This window comes from Podarcis gaigeae, assembly GCF_964106915.1.
Source record: "Podarcis gaigeae genome assembly, chromosome: 6".
In the NCBI taxonomy this organism is placed as follows: domain Eukaryota; kingdom Metazoa; phylum Chordata; class Lepidosauria; order Squamata; family Lacertidae; genus Podarcis; species Podarcis gaigeae.
This window is the reverse complement of record NC_139682.1, coordinates 57,202,576-57,225,101: the sequence shown is the minus strand read 5'-3', so window position 1 is coordinate 57,225,101 and position 22,526 is coordinate 57,202,576. Positions and strand designations below refer to the sequence as shown.

The 22,526-nt window shown below is 40.8% G+C and overlaps 1 protein-coding gene across 7 annotated transcripts in view; it reads left to right on the top strand.

Annotated features, from left to right (window-relative positions):
- Positions 1–22,526, top strand: part of SSBP3 (single stranded DNA binding protein 3) — a 169,412-nt gene that overhangs the window by 115,259 nt on the left and 31,627 nt on the right. For all 7 annotated transcript variants that reach the window (XM_083742656.1, XM_083742660.1, XM_083742659.1 and 4 more), the window contains exon 5: positions 6,467–6,556. In XM_083742656.1, the coding sequence (XP_083598782.1) occupies positions 6,467–6,556 (90 nt within the window). The remainder of the gene's footprint in view (positions 1–6,466; positions 6,557–22,526) is intronic.

The window sequence follows — 22,526 nt, the reverse complement described above, 5'->3', positions numbered from 1 at the left end:
AACTGTGAAACAGTGTACATACCTAGCAGCAAAAGCCTAAAAATCAGGGAGAAGAAAATAAGCAGCAAGGTGGCTAAAGTACAAAAGCAGTGCACAAGAGCACTGTACAAAAGTAGCTCTTAATCCCCTCCCCCACAGAAAATGACAGACACTTCCAGCTTTCACCTGGGAACTTTCAGTTTCTCTCCTAGTCTCTCCCAGTGGGAGATCCTTCACTTATGCCCTCTGTTGGCCACTTTCAAGTGAGTGTAGCCTTGGCCCTCGGCTACATGCAGGAGTGATAATCCCTTGTGGTGTCTTCCCTTCAAAGTGACTCTCACTGGCATTGGCTGCCTGCAGCCTGCCTGGCTTCTCTCTCCTGATCCAGAAAAGCACTCTCAGGGTGGGTAGGATCCAGTTTGCCTGCTTCGATGCAGCCACCGCAGCCAATTAACGCTGTCCTGTGCAGGAGAGAAGCCTAATCCAGGGTAAATGGATGATTCCTTCAAGTAACATGGAACGGGAAAGTTCAGTGATCTTGTGAAGACCCATCCTTGCCATCTGAGATGTAACGCCAGCTAATGTGGTTGCTACCCAGTGATACGAGTTTCTCCCTCAGTTGCTGCCTTGGCCTTCCGGACACTTTCCATCCAGAACCCATAGATTGGGAGGTTTGCTCTTGCTATTGTAGATGAACTGCCATTTGGAGGATGGGGGTACGGGGGGGAGGCAGAGGGAGGGAGAGAGAATGCCATACTCCAGCCTTCTGAATAATGCATCAGGTTGATGCGATTCTTGCTTTTGCATTCTGTTCAGGACACTGGTGGGCCCTTTAATTATTAAGTCCCAACCAAGTGTCACAATGCGTATTGAATTGACATGTGTGCATCTTGGAAAAATAACTCCCACGATTTGATGGGAGGTATGCCTGTGCTAGCAGAAGAGGTTTTCATTGTACCCTGCATTCCAACTGGCAGCTGTGCAGGGCATTCCAGGCCAGCCAGGAAATGTAACAGATGCCTTGCTGCGTCTGCAATATGTCCAAGCCGAGAGGTTGTGCACACCACACAAAGGGACCAGGATACCTGGCGGTTCGTTTTCCGTGGTTTGGCTGCATATCCGGGGTGCTTTTCATGCCATTGTAGATGAAGAACATTAACTGTAGATCTATACATTTGACTTCTTCTTCTTCTTCTTCTTCTTCTTCTTCTTCTTCTTCTTCTTCTTCTTCTTCTGTTGAATACTATATTCTTTGCTAGTTTACACTGGCAAACTTTGCATTATAAATAGCACTGCTAAATACAGTGTGCAGGATTCTGTCCCCCACCCCCGATGTTTAGATGGTTTGTAGAACTCTAGAGTCTCTGAACTGCATTATTCTAAGCTGTTTTGGGGATCTATTTAACTCTGGGAGGCTCACCAGCAAGGGATTATAGTATGCTGGAAATCTCCTGAAACAATAAAATATTGGCTGGCAGCTTTATTGCGATGCCTGCTGTCTTTGGAAGAGCAGCACTTTGTGTGATAGAGAGCTTTTATTAAAAAAATGTAATTGAGTATACTGCAGTTTGGAGCTGGATCCTGGACATACTTTCATTAAGACCATTCATTCACTTTACAGAGAAGTTACACTATGTTTAGTGGCCTTAGAATAAAATTTCTGCTTGCTCTTTTAAGATGGCCTACAAAGGAATGAGAAATTATGCTTGTTTCCCTGTCTTTTCAACTTTATGATGTAAAAAGAGTGCCTGCTTTATTATTTTACTGTCCCCCTATTGGTTTACAACCATTACCCCTACCCTTCCCTTTTCTTAAAACACATACAAATGTACACACTTGGGATGATAATTTTTCTTGGCCATTAATTTAGTCTAGGAGTTTTTGCATGCATCCCTACCCCTCCAGAAGATCTCTTCTGCCAGGTGTTTCTGAAATCACCATTGATTTTTAAAACCCTTTCCCTTCTTGATCAGTATTCCTGTACTTTGTGCTTCTGATATTCCACTAGATTATTCACTATCCATTAGCATTCCAAAACCAGGAATACTTGAATTTATAATAAAGCTTTTAAAAACATATCTTTTTCCTCTACTCCATCTCCCACCCCCAGCTGAAAGAACCTCCTCTATACCTGTTAAGGAAGAAGGAAAAAGGTGTACAGGAAAGTCTTGCAGATTTCCTTTAAATCAAGCTTACAGTTAATGGTTCAAAAGTGTCTTGTGTACAACTCGTCAGCAGATTTGAGCAATCCTTTGGGAGGAAAAATACTTTTGGAGACAGCAGAGATGGTTGTATTCGATTAGTATAGAAAGTGTCTATGGACTCAGCTACACAGCTGCAAATAAAATATTTTAAGTGTGTTGTAGAGTGCAGTATACAAATGTGGCACTAGATGGCGACAGTGAGCTATGACAAATTCAATGTGTTTTTCAAAACTTTTTTAAAAAAGCATTTTCACAACATTTTTTATGTGTGTGTAGATTCCGCCTATCTTAGTATGGTGATTAGAACTTTACTATTTGTAATACAAGGGCACCTATTCGGATCCCATTGTGCCACACTAAAGGCATTCCTTCTTTTCCCAGTAGCTTTGGTGTGGAACTGAAAATAGAAAGGACAAACTTTTCTGACACTTTGCTGCTACTCCATCCTGGCAGGATGAGGCAAAGGAACTACAAATGATCCTATTAAAAGGGTTGGTTTTTTTTGGTTTTTTTAAAATATTTTAAATAATGGATTTTTTAAAACAAATTAAAAAACACAAGAAAAAATTAATAACTACACAATTGGAGAGATGAACCTGGACAAGCAAAAACAAGGATTCAATATTTCAAATAGTGCATAATTATTTGGTAAATATTAGTCAAGCTAAATTCAGGAGTGACCTCCATGCATTTGTTATACATGGATACCAGGAGTTAATACTACTTATTTAAACCATTCTTAGAAAATCTTACTTGGTGTGCCAGTTTGCCCAAGATGAGATGTTCCCATATCTTTCTGTACCAAAATTTAACATTGAGTAGTTTTTTACTTTTGCAGTATATAGCTATTTCTACTTTGGCAACTGTCGAAAGGTGATGAGTAGTTGATTGCGTACTGTTTCCGCTTGGGTCCCTGGGAGGATATCCTATAATGTTTCTCCAGGGTCCTATGATTGTCTGGCGAAGGTGTCTGCAACACCAAACATGTTTTATCCAGAAATCTAAACAGCCAAACATGACCACCATGTATTTGTGGTTCGTCACAGCTCTGCCAGCATTAGTTAGATATTAAACTGAAAGGTTTGCAATACCTGGACAGGACTTTCAGTATACAAGCACATAAATGGTAAATGTGTGCACTTTAATGAATGTCAAATGTTATTTTTATTGACAAAAATACAGCACCTGTTGGACCTGGAATAACTGATACCAATACACCTTGAATCCCAGAATTTTGGACATAAGTTGTTGAAGAGAAAGAAAATGGCTATGCTTAATTATGTCTATAAAGCAGAATATGTCTCTTTCTAAGGAATAAAGACCTTCTGTCAATTACCTAGGGTGGTCAACAAATGCTGTAAGGAGAGGCTTTCTTCCAGACAAATGTGACCAGTGTGTAAGAATTACTGATCTGGTACACGTGTAAGGACCATAGTAAAAAATGGAATCTCATACTTTTTAATGCTTCTTGCATTCAGCTTTTCCATTTCTTCTACCCAGTGGAAGTCTGAACCATGTGATATACAGTGGTACCTCGGGTTACATATGCTTCAGGTTGCAGACTCTGCTAACCCAGAAATAGTGCTTCAGGTTAAGAACTTTGCTTCAGGATGAGAACAGAAATTGTGCTCCGACGGCAGGAGGCCCCTTTAGCTAAAGTAGTGCTTCAGGTTAAGAACAGTTTCGGTTAAGTACAGACCTCCGGAACGAATTAAGTACTTAACCTGAGGTACCACTGTATTGGAGCTTTGGATCTCCTCCTGAGCTAAATTATTTTTCCTCTTGTGTGTATGTAAAAATCTCCCCCCACCCCTAATACAGGGACAGACAGACAGAGACAGAATACAGGTGATGGCCGATTAATTTCTGTCTGAAAGTCAGTAACGGTACATTTTGAGGGAAGGATTCTTTATCCTCTTTTAGAGCAAAAAACTGGCAAACACCCAAGTTTCCACAAACATGGTTTAGCATATGAAGCTGAGCTGCAGCTGCCTGAGGAGGACGGGGAGTGCACAAGCCTGTGGCTCACTGTTGCTTTTCCTCATAATGCTAAACCATTGTTTAATGCTTTGTGCAAGCACAAGAGTCGTGAGCTAGTTAAGGGTGCACAAATCTGTGGTGTTTTTAACTCCATAGATGAAAAGCTGAAGCTGATTGGTGGCTTAGAAAGGGCAAATAGGTTCTTATTTCCATAGTTATGCTGCTGTTGATTATGTAAAAACTACATTCTGTGCCTTCAGCTACACTAGCTTTCGTTTCATGCCTTTTCCTTTATCCCTCAAATATCGTCTTGCTACTTGGCATCCTTTTCACTTTCAAAAATACAAAGTGAAAGAGTCAATGCTAACAGTTATGCTGACCATATACACAATACGGGTGATGGGTGATGATTCATCTTTGGTATACTTCACTTTGCTTAGTAAAAGTGTGAGTGGGGGGGGGAACAAGCAAAACCAAACTTTTGCCATTACATTTGCTTTAACTAGGAAGCTGCTAGGTTTGTTCTGTACAAAATTACTTGGTTCGGTTAGTATAATTCCAGATATGATTAAGAAATTATATTGGGGTCTATTAATGGGCAAGCCTTTCCCCCCAAATCCCATATAAACCTCATAAAATAGTGCCAAAGATCAAATGAGGACAATCTGGGGAATTAAAGTAAAGGTCAGAATTTGTGGGAGGAGAAGGAAACTTGAGTGCCAGAGTGTGGTGAAGTGGCTAGAATGTTGGCTTTGGATGTGGGAAACTCGGATTCATATTCCCTGCTCAGCTATGAAGCTTTCTGGGTGGCCTTGGGCATACCTCAGAACCTACCTTGTAGGGTGATTTTGAAGCAAAAAGCCTGTTCTGTGCTGCTTTGGGAGGAAGGAAGAGGTATGAAGTTAACAATTAGATGGCACCCATAACTTGACACTGGAGAGACCACCATAAAGTCCTGGGCCAACATAATATGGGATATAGTTTTACTGGAAAGATGGACTTGCAAACTAAGTGTTTTGAAAGACCAGAATAAGATAGATAAATTTATTTCTGTTTGGTATGATTTTGTGGTTTATACAAATATTAAATAACATGGGCAGTGCCCATTGCCAGCGTACAAATAAATCTGGTTGATTTAAACCTTATTTATTCTCTCCCCCCATATTTTTTATCATTGTGAATGTTTTATTAACAGTTTGATTTTATATATTGATCACCTGCCAATATACATATCTGGAAAACAATTTAGGTTATTTTGATTTGTATTTATTCTAAATCTGGTTTCTTTATTTTTAAAATTGTGCTTCTGAATAGGAATACTTGCTGTTTGCATTGTTATGCTGTACAATGAAAGCATATCTTAAATCTCCAATAAAAATTAATTAATAAAAACCCAACACATAACACTTTTTTTTTTTTTTTTTTGCTTTGCTTGAAATATTCACTACAAAATCTCATGTTTTATGAAGCAGAAATGAACATTTCCAGCTTCTGATACATTTAGATGAGATTGCAAATTGTGGTGGTTAGTATATTTTTCCAGAGCAGGAAATGTCTGCAGGAGCTTTTACTCACATTTGCTTGAACATGAGCACATGAGAACATCAGCACAGGAGAGGCTAGGTACTGAGTAGACAGGACAGCTCACACTGGGACAGTGTGGATGGGACTTTCATATGTGCCCCAGTCCACAGATACACATTCACATGTTCAAGCAGACGTCTAGACACTTCTCATGATGTTGGCAACTGGCATTTATATTCATGAAGTTTTTTAATTATAACAAGAACGAGTGGGGTGGCTGATAACTCATTATTTCTTGGATGAATAACCATGTCTTACACTGAAGAAGACCCCAGATGTTGTAACAGAGGCATCAGATTGTGCTTGTGCACACCCATAGCTGGGCCTTCACTCAAAACATAGGAGTTTGCCATCTCCTTTTGACTGTGGGTATGCCTTGGGAATTTCAGTATGGTGGCTTAGCTTTGAAACCTGCTGCAGTTACTGCCATTAACAGTGCCTTAAAAGTGTTTTTTGCACAAGTTTGCTTGATGACGGAACCAGACTCCCAATTGCACATTAATCTGAATGGCAGCCATTGGCATTCTATTAGTCTTAATGGCACATTCTTACAATGCGAAGTGTTTGATTTCCTTTGGGTAGGCTTGATGATGATGGTATTGGTTATTGGTTATGTGCTAATTGATGGAGCCGTGAGATGTGTGTTGACTTCTTTTCAGCTGACCTGAAATCAGGGCTGTTTATCTATACGTATTTTTTTTTTGTTTTGTTTTGTACAGAGTGCAGCTGCAGCACCGAGTCCAGTACTTGGAAACATTCCTCCAAATGATGGAATGCCAGGGGGACCCATTCCTCCAGGTTTCTTTCAGGTAAGAATTGGCTCTCCTGACTTTTGTTGCTGTTTGCTGCATGAATGCATTCTTAAGTAGTTTACAGATGCATCATAGTCTCAGAGACACTTTTTAAACAAAACTGCCAGAAGTACCCAATTAGCTGTAATATTCTGCTTGGTTTCCCTTAACCTTTGTTTTTGCAGTTTGTATGTGTTAGCTTTCTCTGGTCTGGAAAGCAAGATTCATTTTGTGTTTTGTTTTTTTACAATTCAGTATTTTCCAAATCTTCTTTAAAAAAAAAAAAAATTATTTGTTGGTCATGGTCATGACAAGCTTGTGTGTAATTCAAAACATTCAGGATTTGGATTCTTCTTCTTTTCCTTCTGGTTAACCACTTGATTTTTTCCAACTGCCATCACTGAAATCTTTTAACAAAACCAGCTTAAGCTCTTGCCACAGGCAGAAACCCATCCAGCCTGTCATGGCAATGAGAGAGAAAGCCAGTATCTCAATATCTGCCTGTTGGAGTTGAGTTCATTTCCCCTTGAAATGTCCCTTCTTTTAGCAAAGTTTACCTTTAGCCTTATGTGATTTCCAAGTAATAGTTTTGTGAGCAACACCTATGGTGAAGGACATTTATGGTTGAAACAAGGGAACGGGGTTTAACAGTGGTTTTCAAGCAATCAGGATTTTTAACAGGTTTTTAATTCTTCGAAATGCCTCCTCTCTGTGTTATGTTATGGCTGGGCTAATTGTGCTTCCTTCAAGGGCCATGTTGGGTACATTGGGAGCTGCAGGATGCAGTTAATATAAGCCACACATTGATGGTGGTGGTGGTTTTGTGTTGTTTTGCTGTTACATATAGGCACAGGATTTCCAGCACTTACATGATCTAGGTTTGCAACTGCTAATCCCCAATATTTGTAAACTTATGGCAACTCATTAAAAATATTTCTAAAGCAATAGAATTCATAAGATCTATTAAGTAGCAAATTTAGTTTGTTGCCGTTTTATTTCTTGTAACCTGGCATATTGTGACTAGTATGTATTCATTTTAATCTCTGTAACCATGAAGGATAGCACCTTCTTAAATTCATGTACGCTGGGATACCTCATCCTAATGAGTGGCAGTGGTCAGTTAAAAAGGGACACGTGAATATTAAGCCATAGGTTTAATTGACTACCAGTGTCATTGGTAGAAATGTTCATTTTAGTATTTCAGAGCTACATATCAGCAAGAATGTTTTCTAAAAAGTTATGAATATTGGTTGTAGTCTGGAAGTATGTTTTACCTTATTTGAGTTACTTACTGTGTGCAAGAAAAAAAGTATTGAGCGATGAATACTTTTATCAAAGTTATATGGTCTGGATTACGATGCTAAAACTACTAATTCTGTGGATGGGGCTTGTTAGCCTGCTGTATTAATTTTTTTAAAAAAATGAATAATATATTTGTAGGACATGTGCGTACTTGGAAAAAGAGAATCTCTTGGTTCTGAGATACTAAAAGAGGCTTAAGCGAGTTTTTTATATTGGTGGAAATAAGTGAAAAAAGATGTGAGATGGGAACATCTGCCAGCAATTCAAGTTTCGTATGCCTTGGGTACAACATACGTAGATTTTTATTTCAGTCTGTTTGATAGAAAGAATCCTCTTTTGTCAATGTTTTTCAGAGGATTTTTGTTTGTTTTTGGGCAAGTATCCCAAACTTCAACAAGCTGACACTGTGCTGAACCTTTAAGCAGTAAATCAATTAGATGGTACAGTATTGGCTATTTTGATTTGGGATATATATATAAATTCAATAAAGGTATTTATAATCTTCCCCTCTGTCTGAATGTGCTGGGGCAGAGATGCATAGTACAAATTTAAAAATCAGCAATAAGATTTAGAAAGTATAAAACTAAGTTCAGAGTTCAACCAGACACGCTTTTGAGCCTGTTTTCATCTGTGCAGAGATGATGACACGATTTCAGCACCGTGGAAGTCCTCTGCAGACACACAGAGGCCCATGGGCACCACGTTGGGGACCCTGTATTAACCTATAGTTCAAGTAAACTATAGTTTAATGTAAATGAGCAGTGTGCTGGTACATGCTGCTGAGATCACAGGTGCCTAATTCCTCCTTCTCCTCCTCTGCTGCTGCTGTGCTGACCCAAAATGTGACTCATTGTGAACCCAGACTTGTGAATTGTTTCTCTCCAAACAAACATACAGGAAGTGATAAGCCAAGAGCAAACCTTGGTTTAACATGACATGCACACCAGCCAATGTGGTCCTTTCCAGGTTACGAAGGATATTGCTTGAACTTCTGTATTTGTAACTAAGGCAGGGCAAAAGAGCAACTGCTCAGCTGACAATGCCTGCTCTTGTGTCTGGCCTGAGGTCAAGCGGGTCTGCAGACCAGTGACGGAGAATACAGCTAGAACCATCTATGTTTCCCTTTGCAGTTTCTTTGCAGGGGGGGGGATCACAAAGGAAACCCCTTTTTTAAATAAAAGGAAGTCAGAAGCTGCACCCTTTGGCTTCAAAACATTTGCAAATCAAAATGCCCCAAAGACAGAAATATAACAAACAATTCAACTTTTTATCACCTTTAGTTTAGTTTTCCAAATTCACAAACGGAGGGTTTCAGTATATGGCGGAGCCTCCCCAGCCCTGTTAGCCTGAGTGTTGATAGTGGAGGCTGCTGCTCTCCTTCCTCTTTGCCCCCAGCAAGAAAAGGCAGGTGAACGGGCTGGTAGTGAAGGAGAGGGAAGTGTAACAGCCACCAAGTACTGGCCACTTTCTTGCCCCCCTCCCCATTTCCCCAGAAGAACAGGGTGGGCTGCTAGATGGCCAACTGCTCCACTGCCTCCCTGCAATAGTGGTCACTTCAGGGTTTTGTCAGCCATCAGCTGTGGACTGCTTGCCAGCCCATGGGCCCCCTAGCAAATGCCCCACAGTGCCAGCTGCTGATACTGGGCCTTCCTTAGCAACCAGTCCATACCTCCTCCAGAGGTAAGGCAGGCTTTGCAGCAGTTAAAGATGGGCATGTATTGTCCTTTACATTGTGGTGTAAGATGCACTGAAGGGTTCCAGACTCTTATGTAGTTGCCTAACCCTGCTATGGAGAGAGTGGTGAGGATTGGAAAATGAGATTCTATATGTGCTTTGAGTTTTCTAGCAATGCTCAGTTACCTTATGTGTTCTTTCAGGCTCTTTGTGTACGGTTATTGCTGTACACTTGGTGGCCATGTATTTTCCTGCTGATTTTTGAACTCTGTGTGTAGCATTTTGAAAAATCTCTCTGATGAAATGGAAAGTTGGACATAAATCAATGTCTGTTGCTGTTTTAGCTATGCATCAGCAGTTAGTGAGGGATGCACCATAACAAAGCACTATCAAGTTTGTGTTCCTACACTGCCCCCTAATGCATTGAGACCTTGGGAGCCAGCCGATGATGGTGTTCCTCAGCACTTTTGCATTTTACTGAGCTTTTCCCCTGCATTTTCCCATGCTAACTAGCTACATTTGTTTACTAGTTTATAATCCTGTTCGTAAAGCAGAAACGAAATTAATGTGGGGGGGAAAGGTAAGATTAAGAGCTGAATTGCATAAGCCTGATCCCCTACATGGATACAGATCAAGCCCCTGCCAGAAATGACATTCAGGGAAGTACATGCAGTCACACATGATGTGTGCACAGTTGTTAGTCACCCTGGGAACCTGCCAGAAATTGGTGCTTCCTGCCACATGTATACACACTGAAATGGAACAAGTGTGTATCATACCTGAATGAAATTCACATGATTTCTTCTATGGAAATGATATTCAGCTTGGACATTAATTCTAAGTGTGTGTTCTGGTTTGTAATTTTCAAGCGGCCCGTCTTTAGAAATCAAGTTTCACATAGGTTGTTTTATAATGGTGACTGGCTTGATCTGGTTTAAGGAACTGATGTGCAGAGAATAATTTTATTTGGGGGCTGTAAACACTGTATGATTATTTCAATTTTGTTTCTGCTACTTTAGCCTTTTGGGGTCTGATGGACTCACATCACCATAGAATGAAATGCCAGTCCTTGCTATTTAACACTTAAAAATTTGTTGCAGTATCTTAACAGGGGAGAAACAAGAAAACACAGCTGAAATTGAAAATATTGTTGGGCTATACGCTTCCAGCCTCTCCTATGTAAACACTCTTGGAAGTGCTGTTGACAGACACCATCTTCATTTGGCAGGATTTCCTTTCTTACCACAGTGGCTGTAGATAATTCCCTGCTTAACAATTCTGACTGGAAGGAGGGATGGCTGTTTCCCCAAACTTACAATGGAGCACAAAAGCCTTCCATCTTAGGCTTTGGGGTCTTTCAGACCCAGTGGGGGGGGGGAGTCCTCTTTATTTACCAAGATGTCACACATTCGCACCAGTTTTTCAAATCTTTCCTTGGGAGTTGCCACAAAGGATGTTCTGCAGCCTTGCAAATAAATTCCCAGGTGGTATCCCAGAATGTTGCAGGGTCACAAAAGGGGGACGGACAGACAGGACTGTTGTAGCACTTTGGTTCACTTACGCATGGTTGCTTAGAATACTGAAAATGGTGGGGAGCAGGGACAGCCCTTTGTTATTATGAGGGGTATAGCCATTGCCTTTACTTGCATGTTTTCGTGAGCTACTACTATGGAGATCCTCCATGCACTTGGGGGCAAACCTCATAAGGTTGTGGCTGCCTGCATGAAGTGTCACCATACAGATGCAGTTTTTTAATTGGCCCTTGTTTACTTGGATTGCTGCCGACAACAAATGTTGAATTAGAGCCCAATCAGAGACATCTGCACAGCTTTGGGAGTTAAGAAAACCACCCTTCTGGCCTGAAAGCAGGTTGCTCTGTGAAGGCAGTGTGGCTTGAAAGATGAGCCTTTTTGATTATTGGCTTTGGAAGCACTGCTTTCTGAGGTTTCAGAACACTTCTAATGGGTGTTTTGTGAGGAGGCTATGGATGTCGACACTACATTGGAGTCATTAAACCATTTCTTAGTCTCTAAACGAAATAAGCTGTATGTTTAGCAGTACCTGAATAAAACCAGTCAGCTAACGTGAATCAGTAGACATCGTGACATTGTTTACTCATAAGCTACTGCAGTACATTAGTGGATCAGTAATAGTAGTTACCATGTTTTTTCTCAATCTGCCACATTTTAGAAAAAAATAATGCTTATCATCAATGGCACATGCTTCACATGCAGAAAGTCCCAGGTTGAAACCTCAGCATCTTCAGGTACGGCCGGGAATGTTGACCACCTGAAATTCAGGCGCACTGCTGCCACTCAGTGTAGTAGACAGTAGTGACCAAATGCACCAGTGGCCTGACAGTGTAAAACAGCTTTTTTTGTTTGAATGCTGGGCCCTTACAATAACATATCAGGATATTGTATAAACTTGTAAACTTAATACAGTTGAGACAGACAGACAGACAGATATGGATATATACACACTCATACATACACATACACATACTCACACTCCATAACTTTAGATGTTTATTATTGCAAGACTCCTTTAAACATGTGTATTGACTTTCAAGTGGCTTCTAAAAAAAAATAAACAATTTACGTAGATTAAAATGTTTTCCCATCTTTAATCAGCTGCAGAAGTATTTTCCCCCTTCAACCTAATTCCTATTTATAGGGAAATGTGAAATTATAAATCTTTCCGGTGTCCTCTTGACAATTCACTTGCTTCTGTTTGTTGTGGGTGAGCTGAATAGCTTCTAAAGTCAAGTCCCAGTTGTGCTTAAGAAATTCAGCAGAATGGATCTGCTTGGGGCTCACACATACCACTTTCAGCAGGTGATCTGCTAGTAAAATAGTTTCATACAAGCACCTTTTCTAGCCCAGCTTCTTGCTACCTTTGAAGTACCCTTCTCAATCTATCTGTTCTTGGGTTTTTCTGTCCCTTTTTCTATGATGATAACACTTAGGAATACTGCGCATTTCAAATTACTGCACATTTCCTTTCCTTAGCTTAATCATCTTTATAGCAGCCTGTAAAAAAAGGTAAAGGTAAAGGGCCCCTAACAGTTAAGTCCAGTCACAGATGTCTCTGGGGTTTCGGCGCTCATCTCTGTTTACAGGCCCAGGGAGCTGGCGTTTGTCCGCAGACAGTTTTTCCAGGTCATGTGACTATCATGACTAAGTGCTTCTGGCGCAACAGAACACCAAAACCAAAGCAGCACACCAAAATGCTGTTTACCTTCCCGCTGGAGTGGTTCCTATTTATCTACTTGCACTTTGACGTGCTTTCGAACTGCTAGGTTGGCAGGACCTGGGACCAAACAATGGGAGCTCACCCCATCATGGGGATTCGAACCACCAACCTTCTTATCGGCAAGCCCAAGAGGCTCAGTGTAAACCACAGCGCCACCCACGTCCTCAGCAGCCTGTATGGAAGGGCAATAAATACTATGAATGAAAAGGTTGGTGGTTATGCTTTGTGTTCATTCATCTTCTAGGACAGCGTGCTGTAGCAAGACCCCCGATTTCCTATCCTGTCATGTGACTGTTATTTTGAAAGTTAGCTTTATTAAATAAAAGTTTGTCTGTCACCTTGAAAGATGTTTGTGACAAGGTGCCTGAGACTTGCATAGCTTCTCATTATCTCCTAGATTCTTAAAGTGAGCAGATGGAGGCAAAATAACTCCCGACGCCATTACTTTGTATCACCTTCTTTCCTCCAAAATTAGGAATCTTCACTAGACAGCCTGAGGTGGAAAAACAACTTTGCTCCGAGAAGGAGAACAAAGTCATGAGGTCCCAACAAGAAATTGTAATGATTCAGTCCTGTCATTTGTTGGCTTGCCTGTTGAAGATTTAGATGCAACTCATCATTTGGTTTCCCAAACTTTTAAAGCGGAATGTTGATTTTGTTAAGAGCTTTTCTTCTTGATCTAGAGCAGACTTCCCCAACCTCGTGCCCGCCAGGGATTTTGGACTACCAATTCCCATCAGTTGCAGTCAGCATGGCAAATGGTTAGAGATGATAGGAGTTGTAGTGAAAAATATCTTGAGGGCAAATGGTTGAGAAGGCTGGTCTAGTTCCATGGCACTAAGTCTGGTGTCATTCTGAATATCTACTGTGGACACCCCACACTCAGCCAACAGATAGTCCTGTCCCATCATTTTGGTATCACTTTGTTGGTCTGAGCTGAAGGAAACACCATGCAGGTAGAATATCTTGAGTTCTTAAGAATAAGGTTGTAATTGATTCAAGTAAGCAAAATTCATGCTTTTAGCAGCAGAGCAACCTTATTTTATAGAATCCCTCTCCCAGCATGGACAACCTTGTAGCTTTGATCAACATGTTGGGATTTCCCTTATTCTTATGGGTATCTATTATTAGCTGAGTGGTAATTAAGGTATGATCAGCTGAATTCCATTAATGCCTTCTGTTTGCTGCTGGTTCCTCTTTAAGATCTAAACCTGGAGGCAGAGGCACGACAAACCACAGACTTCTATATTTTCCTTCTTAGTTGCCTGTCATTTTAGGACTCTAAAATGTGTTTGCATTCCTGGTGTCGTGTATGTGGTTTGAGAGCAAAACATTAATCCTTGGGAAAGCAATGCAAGGGCCTGGTGCTTTTTAATATTCATCTCACCTACTGCTAATGTTGTCATGATTAACTGTGGAGTTCTTAAGTAGGGGGGAGATGATGCTATCTTCTGGTGTAGAAAATACCTCTTTAATCTTAGTTGTGTTTCCTACTAAAGTACAGAAGTCTCTTGAATGCAACCCTGTATGCTTTTATGAAGGATTCTAGAATTTCTCCAATAAAGTATTAGTAGTATAATTTTCCATTAGCATCTGAAAATTACATCAGATTAAAATTTGAATGCATTTTCTCCTTCTGGAATGTGTAGAACACAACAAAAAAATAATTATGGAGCATATTCCTCTTGCAAAGTTTATGTTGTTAATTCCTCATTGGGCCCATGCAACGGGGTGAGGGTTGTTGCATGTTGGTGTTCTCACAATCTTCTTCGGCTGTGCTTGAAAAATTATGGAAAGCCCACCATTTCCCCCTAAAACATGATCTATTGTGGCAAAATTGCACCTGAAATATATAAATGTAGCCACATGTGTGATTGTGACCTGTGTATTCGCTTTCCCGATAATGGCAACTATCTTTAATAGCTTTGTGTTGAGCTGCATAATAGGGGGGAAACTTTAATTTAGTTAAGTGACAATAACAAATAATACACAGGTCTATGGTATTTGTTAAAGGGATGCTCATGTGATTTTCTTTATATCCCCTCTAATTAAGGTTACTAAAACCATCCAGGCTGAAAGAAAAAAAATCTAGAAAAAATATTAGTAGCTAAATGATATATGACCAAATAACACTTGGGTGTGGGGGGGTGTTAAAAAATAAATGTAATCCAAACTCCTCCCTTTGGTGGCTATGCCACTACTGAGTATCTTAGCACTAATGGTATTAGACATATGCATTGCCAGATCCTCATTAGATTAACCATTTCCTATCAGTATTATTCCTTGAAGAAAATAAAATGCTATTGTTTCCCTGTTTAGCTATTTGGCTACACTATGGTCACACACACCAGAGCAGCTGAGAAGAAGGTACATATGGTAGGGCTGGAATTCAGTTATTTTTCAGAAAGATGCAGCTATTTTGCCATGAGCACCAAATATGAAATGTGGAGCTATTTAAAATATGGTGAATTGGTCACTTGCGTTCAGAGTGCAAACCACTTTCCCTTTTATTTGGAGATAACCTCTAATAACGCATTGTTGACCTAAGAATATCATTGAGTTGTACAGTTGGACGCCATTGTGATCAGTGTTACCCAGTGGATTCTGTCACAAATTCACAAATCTCTGTGGCTCCTGCTTTCCGCACAATTATTATGGTAGTGTGGCTGGATTTCACACTGTTGTGAAATGATAGAATCATACAATAGAATTGTAGAGTTGGAAGTTGACCAAGAGGGTCATCTAGTCCAGCCCCCTGCAATACAAGTATCTCAACTTGCTAAGCTTGATAAATTATTTGAAAATAATATGCAACAAAAGAAATAATGAAGTCAAAGCTATTTTCATAGCGAGGTGAACATAAAGCTTGGCTTAAAGCAATATATACTCCGGATTGTATTCAAAACTTCAGGTGGTGCTGGGATATTCCTCTTATTTTATTTTAAATTTTAGGATTACCTCACCCGCTTGCTTCTCAGCACAGCTCCTATAGTGGCTTTCAAAAGAAATAAAACATGAATTAAAAGCACATAAAATTCATAAAAACACTGCAACAGTAAAAACTTAATGAAAATAAGCAGCAGAGAGTAATAAAACCATTTCTAGTTCAAGAACAACCTAATCAGGAGGGAAGGGCCTGCTTTTGGTTTCTCCAGTTAACAAAAAAGTGCAACAATCTACTCTTGATTCTTCCTTGTTGGCCTAAATATAATCCAGTTTCTTCTAAATTGCCTGATTGTAGTGTTGTTTTGCTGTGTTACAATTTTATTTTGTGTAATTTTACTAGTCAACAAATTATTTTACTTTCTTTAACTAATTAAACTAATTTTCCTTCATCTGTTATTCTTCTTGATCTTCCTCCTCCGTTGCGATTGATTATTTCTTCATTGAACGGTATCCTTGTTTTTGCAGTCATTATCTTCTCTTGTTTTCATCTTTGTGTACTAATTCCACTAGACCCTGTGGCTCTCCAGATGTTGAACTCCAACTCTAATGCCAGCCTAGGCAACAACCATGAATGATGGGAGTTATAATAATATAGGTTCTCCATCTCTGAGTTAATAGTTCTTTTTCTTCACCTCCCACCTCACCAACCAATATATGAGGATACCTCAAATTTCTGGTTTTTTTAGGCCGGGAGGCTGGGATTCACTTAGGAATTGTAGTCCCAAAACATCTGGAGGGCCGAGTTTGAGGATGCCTGAAACCAGTCCCATCAGTAGAAGCCCTGTGTACAGACTTCTGCTTGCACCACAGGGCTTTCTCCTTCTCCTTCCTCCTTCATGCCCCCTAAATTGGCTCAGGCAGGGGTCACGAGAACCCCAGAACACAGCAAAGGGGAAATATTTAGTCTTTTTGCCTTAATTATCAGGTCTGTCGTGACAGTATCCCAAATAATAATAACAGAGTCGAAGAGGTGTCACCTGTTGCACAAGACAATAGTATCAGCAAGCTCAGGGAAACAGAAATAGGTTTTTTTATTTTAAAAAAGCCTACTAATTATTATTTTATTATTTATTAAATTTATATACTACCCTTCATCTGAAAATCTCAGGGGTGGTTCACAATATAAAGGAAGGGAAGCCCCAGGATAGCCCATTGAGGACTCTGTCTGCCCAGTGGCCACAGAATGCTGACTGGTGGTGGTAGTGGAATGGAGTGCCCTGGGAAAGGGTATGGCTGGCTGGCTAAAACACTGCAACATTTTCGCTGCACATTCCACTCATTCTTTTCTATCTCTGATCTGTTGTCATTTCTTATTAATCTTTTGCTGCTTCCTCATAGCCGTCTGCTCATTGTTTGAAGTCAGACTCTTCTCTTGTTCCTTTGTTTGGTGTTAGCACCTCTTGTTTTGCCACAAGCTGCAGAGCTTGCCATTTAATTTTTTCCTTTCCTTCCCCTTTTCCTTGTTTGCTTATTTATCATTAAAAATATTTGTGTTTCACGAACTCATATAGAAAACATCTAAGCAGGGTACAGCAAGTATAATAAGAAATAAAGGAGAGCAGAAACTTTCATAAAGAACTGGCCAGTCACATAACAAACATTCATCCAACTGAAAAGGCCTTTGAAATGTAACTCAGAATAACAAGCATGGATTTCCACCAGCAGCACAGTCCACATTGCTGGCCCAGCCACACTCAGTGCCCCTTTTCCTCTAGATGCCAAGTGGGCCTTGTTCACACAGGGGACAGATAACAGGATTCCTCCGGCAGTGCTGCCACCGAAGGGCTCAGGCATGCTTGTTTGGCCTCCGTCTGTCTCAGGCAGTCTTTAAGGTATCCTGGTCCATCATTTCGTTGATTCTACTTGTAGCTCGGTGGGTTCTCTAATTTGGTCCTGGTTGGATTAGCTATCATTTTACTCTTTTTGGCTGTGGTACTGTACATCTTGCATTGAATACAGTGGCAATGACTTCTGAATAAATATACAGAGGGTTAGACAAAGGGACGCAGGTGGCACTGTGGGTTAAACCACAGAGCCTAGGACTTGCTGATTGGAAGGTCGGCGGTTTGAATCCCCACGATGGGGTGAGCTCCCGTTGCTCAGTCCCTGCTCCTGCCAACCTAGCAGTTCAAAAGCACGTCAAAGTGCAAGTAGATAAATAGGTACTGCTCTGGCAGGAAGGTAAATGGCATTTCCGTGCGCTGCTCTGGTTTGCCAGAAGCGGCTTAGTCATGCTGGTCACGTGACCTGGAATCTGTATGCAGGCTCCCTCGGCCAGTAAAGCGAGATGAGGACCACAGCCCCAGAGTCGGCCACTACTGGACCTAATGGTCAGGGGTCCCTTTACCTTTATGCTACAAATATACATAGATATATTAAACTTCTTGTTTGCACTCTGTCGCCCCTTTTATTTTTATGCATGTAAATATGATAATGATTCTTTGCTTTTCTCTCTTCTTCACACGGAGTTCCTGTTCACAAGAATCTGTTGCTTCATATGAATTCGTTCTATCTCCTGCTTATCTTTGATATCTCTATATACTCCGCTTTAGTCTTTGCATTCTTCCATTTTTGTTGTTGTTGCTTGTTAAACCCTGTATCTGTTTCTAAGTTTCGTATCTTTATGCTCTGTACTTTTATTGCTTCTTATCAATGGAACTCTTTACCTAGCTGATATTCATTTAATTGGACCTCTTCCTCCTTCTTTAAAAGAGCTTCATTTATTCTAGGTAGCCTATGGTTGCAACTATACTTAAATTGATAGATTAATGATTATGATTTTAGGCCTTTTTAAAACATATTAATATTAGACATGGGGTTGGGTGGGGACAGGTTGTGTACGCAGCATTGAGTTTAAACTCTGCTCCTCCTGTATCATTTTCCAGATTCAAATTGCACTCCCTGAAGCTGTTACTTGCTCTACAGGGGACTTTGTGGTACCTACATGGTTCATCTCTTTGGGGGGAAAGCTTCAGGGAAGCATGGTGGCTTCATTGGGGGAATATCATGAGGAAGCACAGTTAACACTCCCACCCTCTCAACACAGTCCTAATCAAATCTGGAGGGTCCCACAATTGCTAGGTCCTTTTTAAACAAACAAACAAACAAACAAACAAACAAACAAGGACATCCTTGTTTATCTTGATCACAGATCTCCCTGTTGAGTTGCACCCTGCATTTAATTGTGTTTGGCTTCCTTCCCTGGGTTTCCTTGTTCTGTTGTTGTCTAATTTAGATTATGAACCCATTGAGTAGGACTGTTGCTTTATGGGTTTTGTGCAGCACCCCATTTTTAGGCACTTCACAACTAATAATACTTACTATAAGAAGAGTCATCGTCATCTGCCTTCTGAAAGGTGACGAAGAAGAGAAAGATTCCCTAGGGAGGGCCTGCCTAAATGCTGGAAGCCTTACCCCAAAGTCTCTGCTCCTAGATGACATCTCTTTTATCTGCCGGATGGCAGAACCTCCATGGAAGTGCCTGAGTCATGGGGAGGGATATATAGGAACCCTAAGTTTCTGAAGTTTCCAAGTGGCCAAGCTGTTGCTTTTTGGAGTGATGCTTTTAAGAACATGGGATTTTTTAAAAAACTAAAACTTTCAATAATTACAAGAGAGGCTGCATAACTGAGCTGTCTTTGTGTATTTGTAAAGTAACTTAAAAAAATATATCTGAGGTCTACATTTCAGTGTTCTAAACCCAAGTAAAAGCAGAACAGAAAGTGCTTGCTAACCATTTAAAATCAGTATTGAACAGTTTGGTATCTTGTGCTCTCCGCATCTAATCATCTGGGACTGGCAGGATTTATAACTCCGCTAATGCATAACAGTGGCTTGGTGGGGGGAAAGTTAAGTTTCTTTTCTTTCTTTTTTTAATACCCCTCTGCTTTTTTCAAAGTTTAGTGAATGGTGGTTTTTAGAAGGAAGCAAAAAATGTATTGAAATTATCTCGAAGTGCTCTGTTAAGATTTGTTCATTCTCTCAGCTTCATGAAAGCCGAAACCCAGTATTTAAACAACCACATTGCATATAAATACACCATCATTTTTGAGAAAGTAAAAAGTTCTATAGAAATGCATATTTTAAAATTTCTGTTTGGTCCCATCCCATGTAGTACAGTAAGTTCTGAGCTAGTTAATGAGGGTGACTCAGTCCAAGGCCACCTCCTACATTACTGAAAGTTTACGATCACTTATTACACCTTGTGAGCCCAGCAGCCTATCTTCTTATGAGTTTAGGATTGCTGCTGAACGGTGGAGATAATTTATTTGGGTTAGCGCCAATGAAGTCAATGCGTGACAAGAACAATTTCTGTGAATAGAACAAAACTTCTCATTCTCCCCCACAACTGGTGTGCCCCCTCATCTCCCCCCAATCTGCTCTGGAGAGTTGGGGAAACCACAGAGCAGATTGGAGGGTGATGGGGGAGGTGGCGGGACAAAGCTCTACTCACACAGCGGCTTTGTGGAATACAACCCCTCTCCCCATCCCTGTGGAAAATTGGGAATACGGGGGGGGGGGGGAGAGTATTACTATTACTCCCAGTATGAACAGGCTATTTCCTTTCCTATGAAACCCCTTTACCCCTCCCATCACAACACGACCAGACAAACCAGGAAGACTTCAGTTGAACATAGTTTCTTCTTTTTGTACCAACTGAGAAACTATGCTTACTAGCTTGGGAGCAAGCCAGGATATTAAGACCGCTTTAAATCATGGTTTAACATCCTGTCTTGTATTAAAGCTTGTAACCATAGTTTCCAAGTTTGAATGGAATGGGAAACTCTGGTTAATTGCAGACTTCCTGGTTTAATCAGATCTCACATAAAGGGAGGGCCTATTTGGCTGCATGTGAGGCAGGGGGAGCTTCTTCGTTAATTGATTGTGCCATGATAAAACCATCCAAAGTAGCTCATTGCATGATAGTGCACAGTTGCTTGTTCTTCTCTCACCATTCCTTTAGTGGTTAGGGTATTGGACCAGGACCTGAGAGACCACGGCTCAAATCCTCACTCATGAATCTCACTGGGTGACCCCGAACCAGGGATGGCCTCTCAGCCTAACCTACCTCACAGAGTTGTTGTGAGAATTAAATGGGAAGGTGGAGAACCATGTATGCTACCTTTGAGGTCCTTAGGGTGGGAAATAAATGCATTGAGTGAATGAATGAATGAATGAATGAATGAATGAATGAATACTCCAGTGTCTTAAGTGTGCATTTTATGTCAGGACAAATTAAGTGCACCAAATAAAACATAGTGGGGGGGGGGGGAACGGGCCAGAAATGTGTATATGCATGTTGTATCTGTCATGAAGAATGGCTAGAAAGTGTTTGTAGCAATTGTGCAACTATATTCCCCACAGAAATCACAACTGCAAGAAACTGTGCTTGAAGAATTGCATTTTGCCAGGTACATAATATTGTGGCTGAAATGCTTGGAATATATAGTATCTCTTCAAGCAAAGTGCATTTGTGAAGGATCACATACACCTTGTGCAGAACAAACATGAAACTAATTCATAGTTTGCTGTGCCTCCAACATTTCTCTGATGAAAATAGGGACGTTCCATTCCGTTAATTTTACTAGTTCTACCCCACACGTCTTACTGGGTTGCCCCAGCTACTCTGGGCAGCTTCCAACATGTATAAAAACATAATAAAACATTAAACATTTTTTTAAAAAAAACTTCCCTATACATGATTGCCTTCAGGTGGGTCAGGGGTCAGATAATTCCATACCCTCCAACATTTCTCCAATAAAAATAGGGAGATCCTAAGGGAAAGTGGGATATGCTGGAATCAAATCAGAAACTGGGGTGGCTTCTCTAAATCAGGGATGTCCCTGGAAAATAGGGACACTTGGAGGGTGTGCAATGATCTGATTATATGCAAAGGACCTGGGATACTTTGGCTGCATGCGTCTCCTTCCCAAAGATTCCAGTTTGGCTTCCCTTGCCTCTTTGTATTCTGTATCTTTAAAACCAGCATTAGCAGGCAGTTCATTTCAGTCCTTGATTTATAACTGAGTGTATGTAAGGGGGGAGGGGAAAGAGAGAGCGCTCCAGCATTCACTCTCTGCTGAATTGCAGTTCTCCATGGTCCTACAACATCTGCAAATATTTACAGAGATAACAATATCCAGAGGTCTGGCTTTTTTTGCTTTGTTTTTTCCTAAGAGAAGGTAGAAAATGAATCTTGAGCTGGGCTGTAAAAGGTAGAAGGCGGGGTTCGTTTGGTGATGGGGCACCAGAAGAGAGGGGGTTGCAAGACCGCAGTTTTTTATATCCAAGCAAGGCAGTTTTAGTGGCCCCAGGGTAGCAGACAGGAAGTAGCAAATGTTTTCAGATCCTTGTTGTTGCCGTTTCTCGGCCAGCCCCAAGCCACCAGCTCCTCCCACTGCTGCATAACAAGTTGAAAGAAAGAGCATGCAGCACTTTTGCAGAGATGCTTGCCTTCACTGTAGATCTGCAGTTATATTATCCAGAGATACCTGTCATGAGCATTACTCTTGCAAGCTAATGTGGCCATGAGGATTCAATTTACTGCTGTGTGTCATTTGCCAACAAAATGCTTCGCAAAGTCTTGAATTTCCTGGGAGTGTCATACAATTTCTCGCATTTCCCCCCCTAAATTGCAGCATGCACTCAGCTGTTGTTCCAGCACACCCCTGTTTTCCAGTACACACACACACACACACACACACACACACACACACACACACACAGAGAGAGCTTGGAAGTGGATTAAATTAACCACTGGGATTCCCTGCCCAAACCATTATTTTTTTATCTCCTGTGGGGAAAAGTGTGT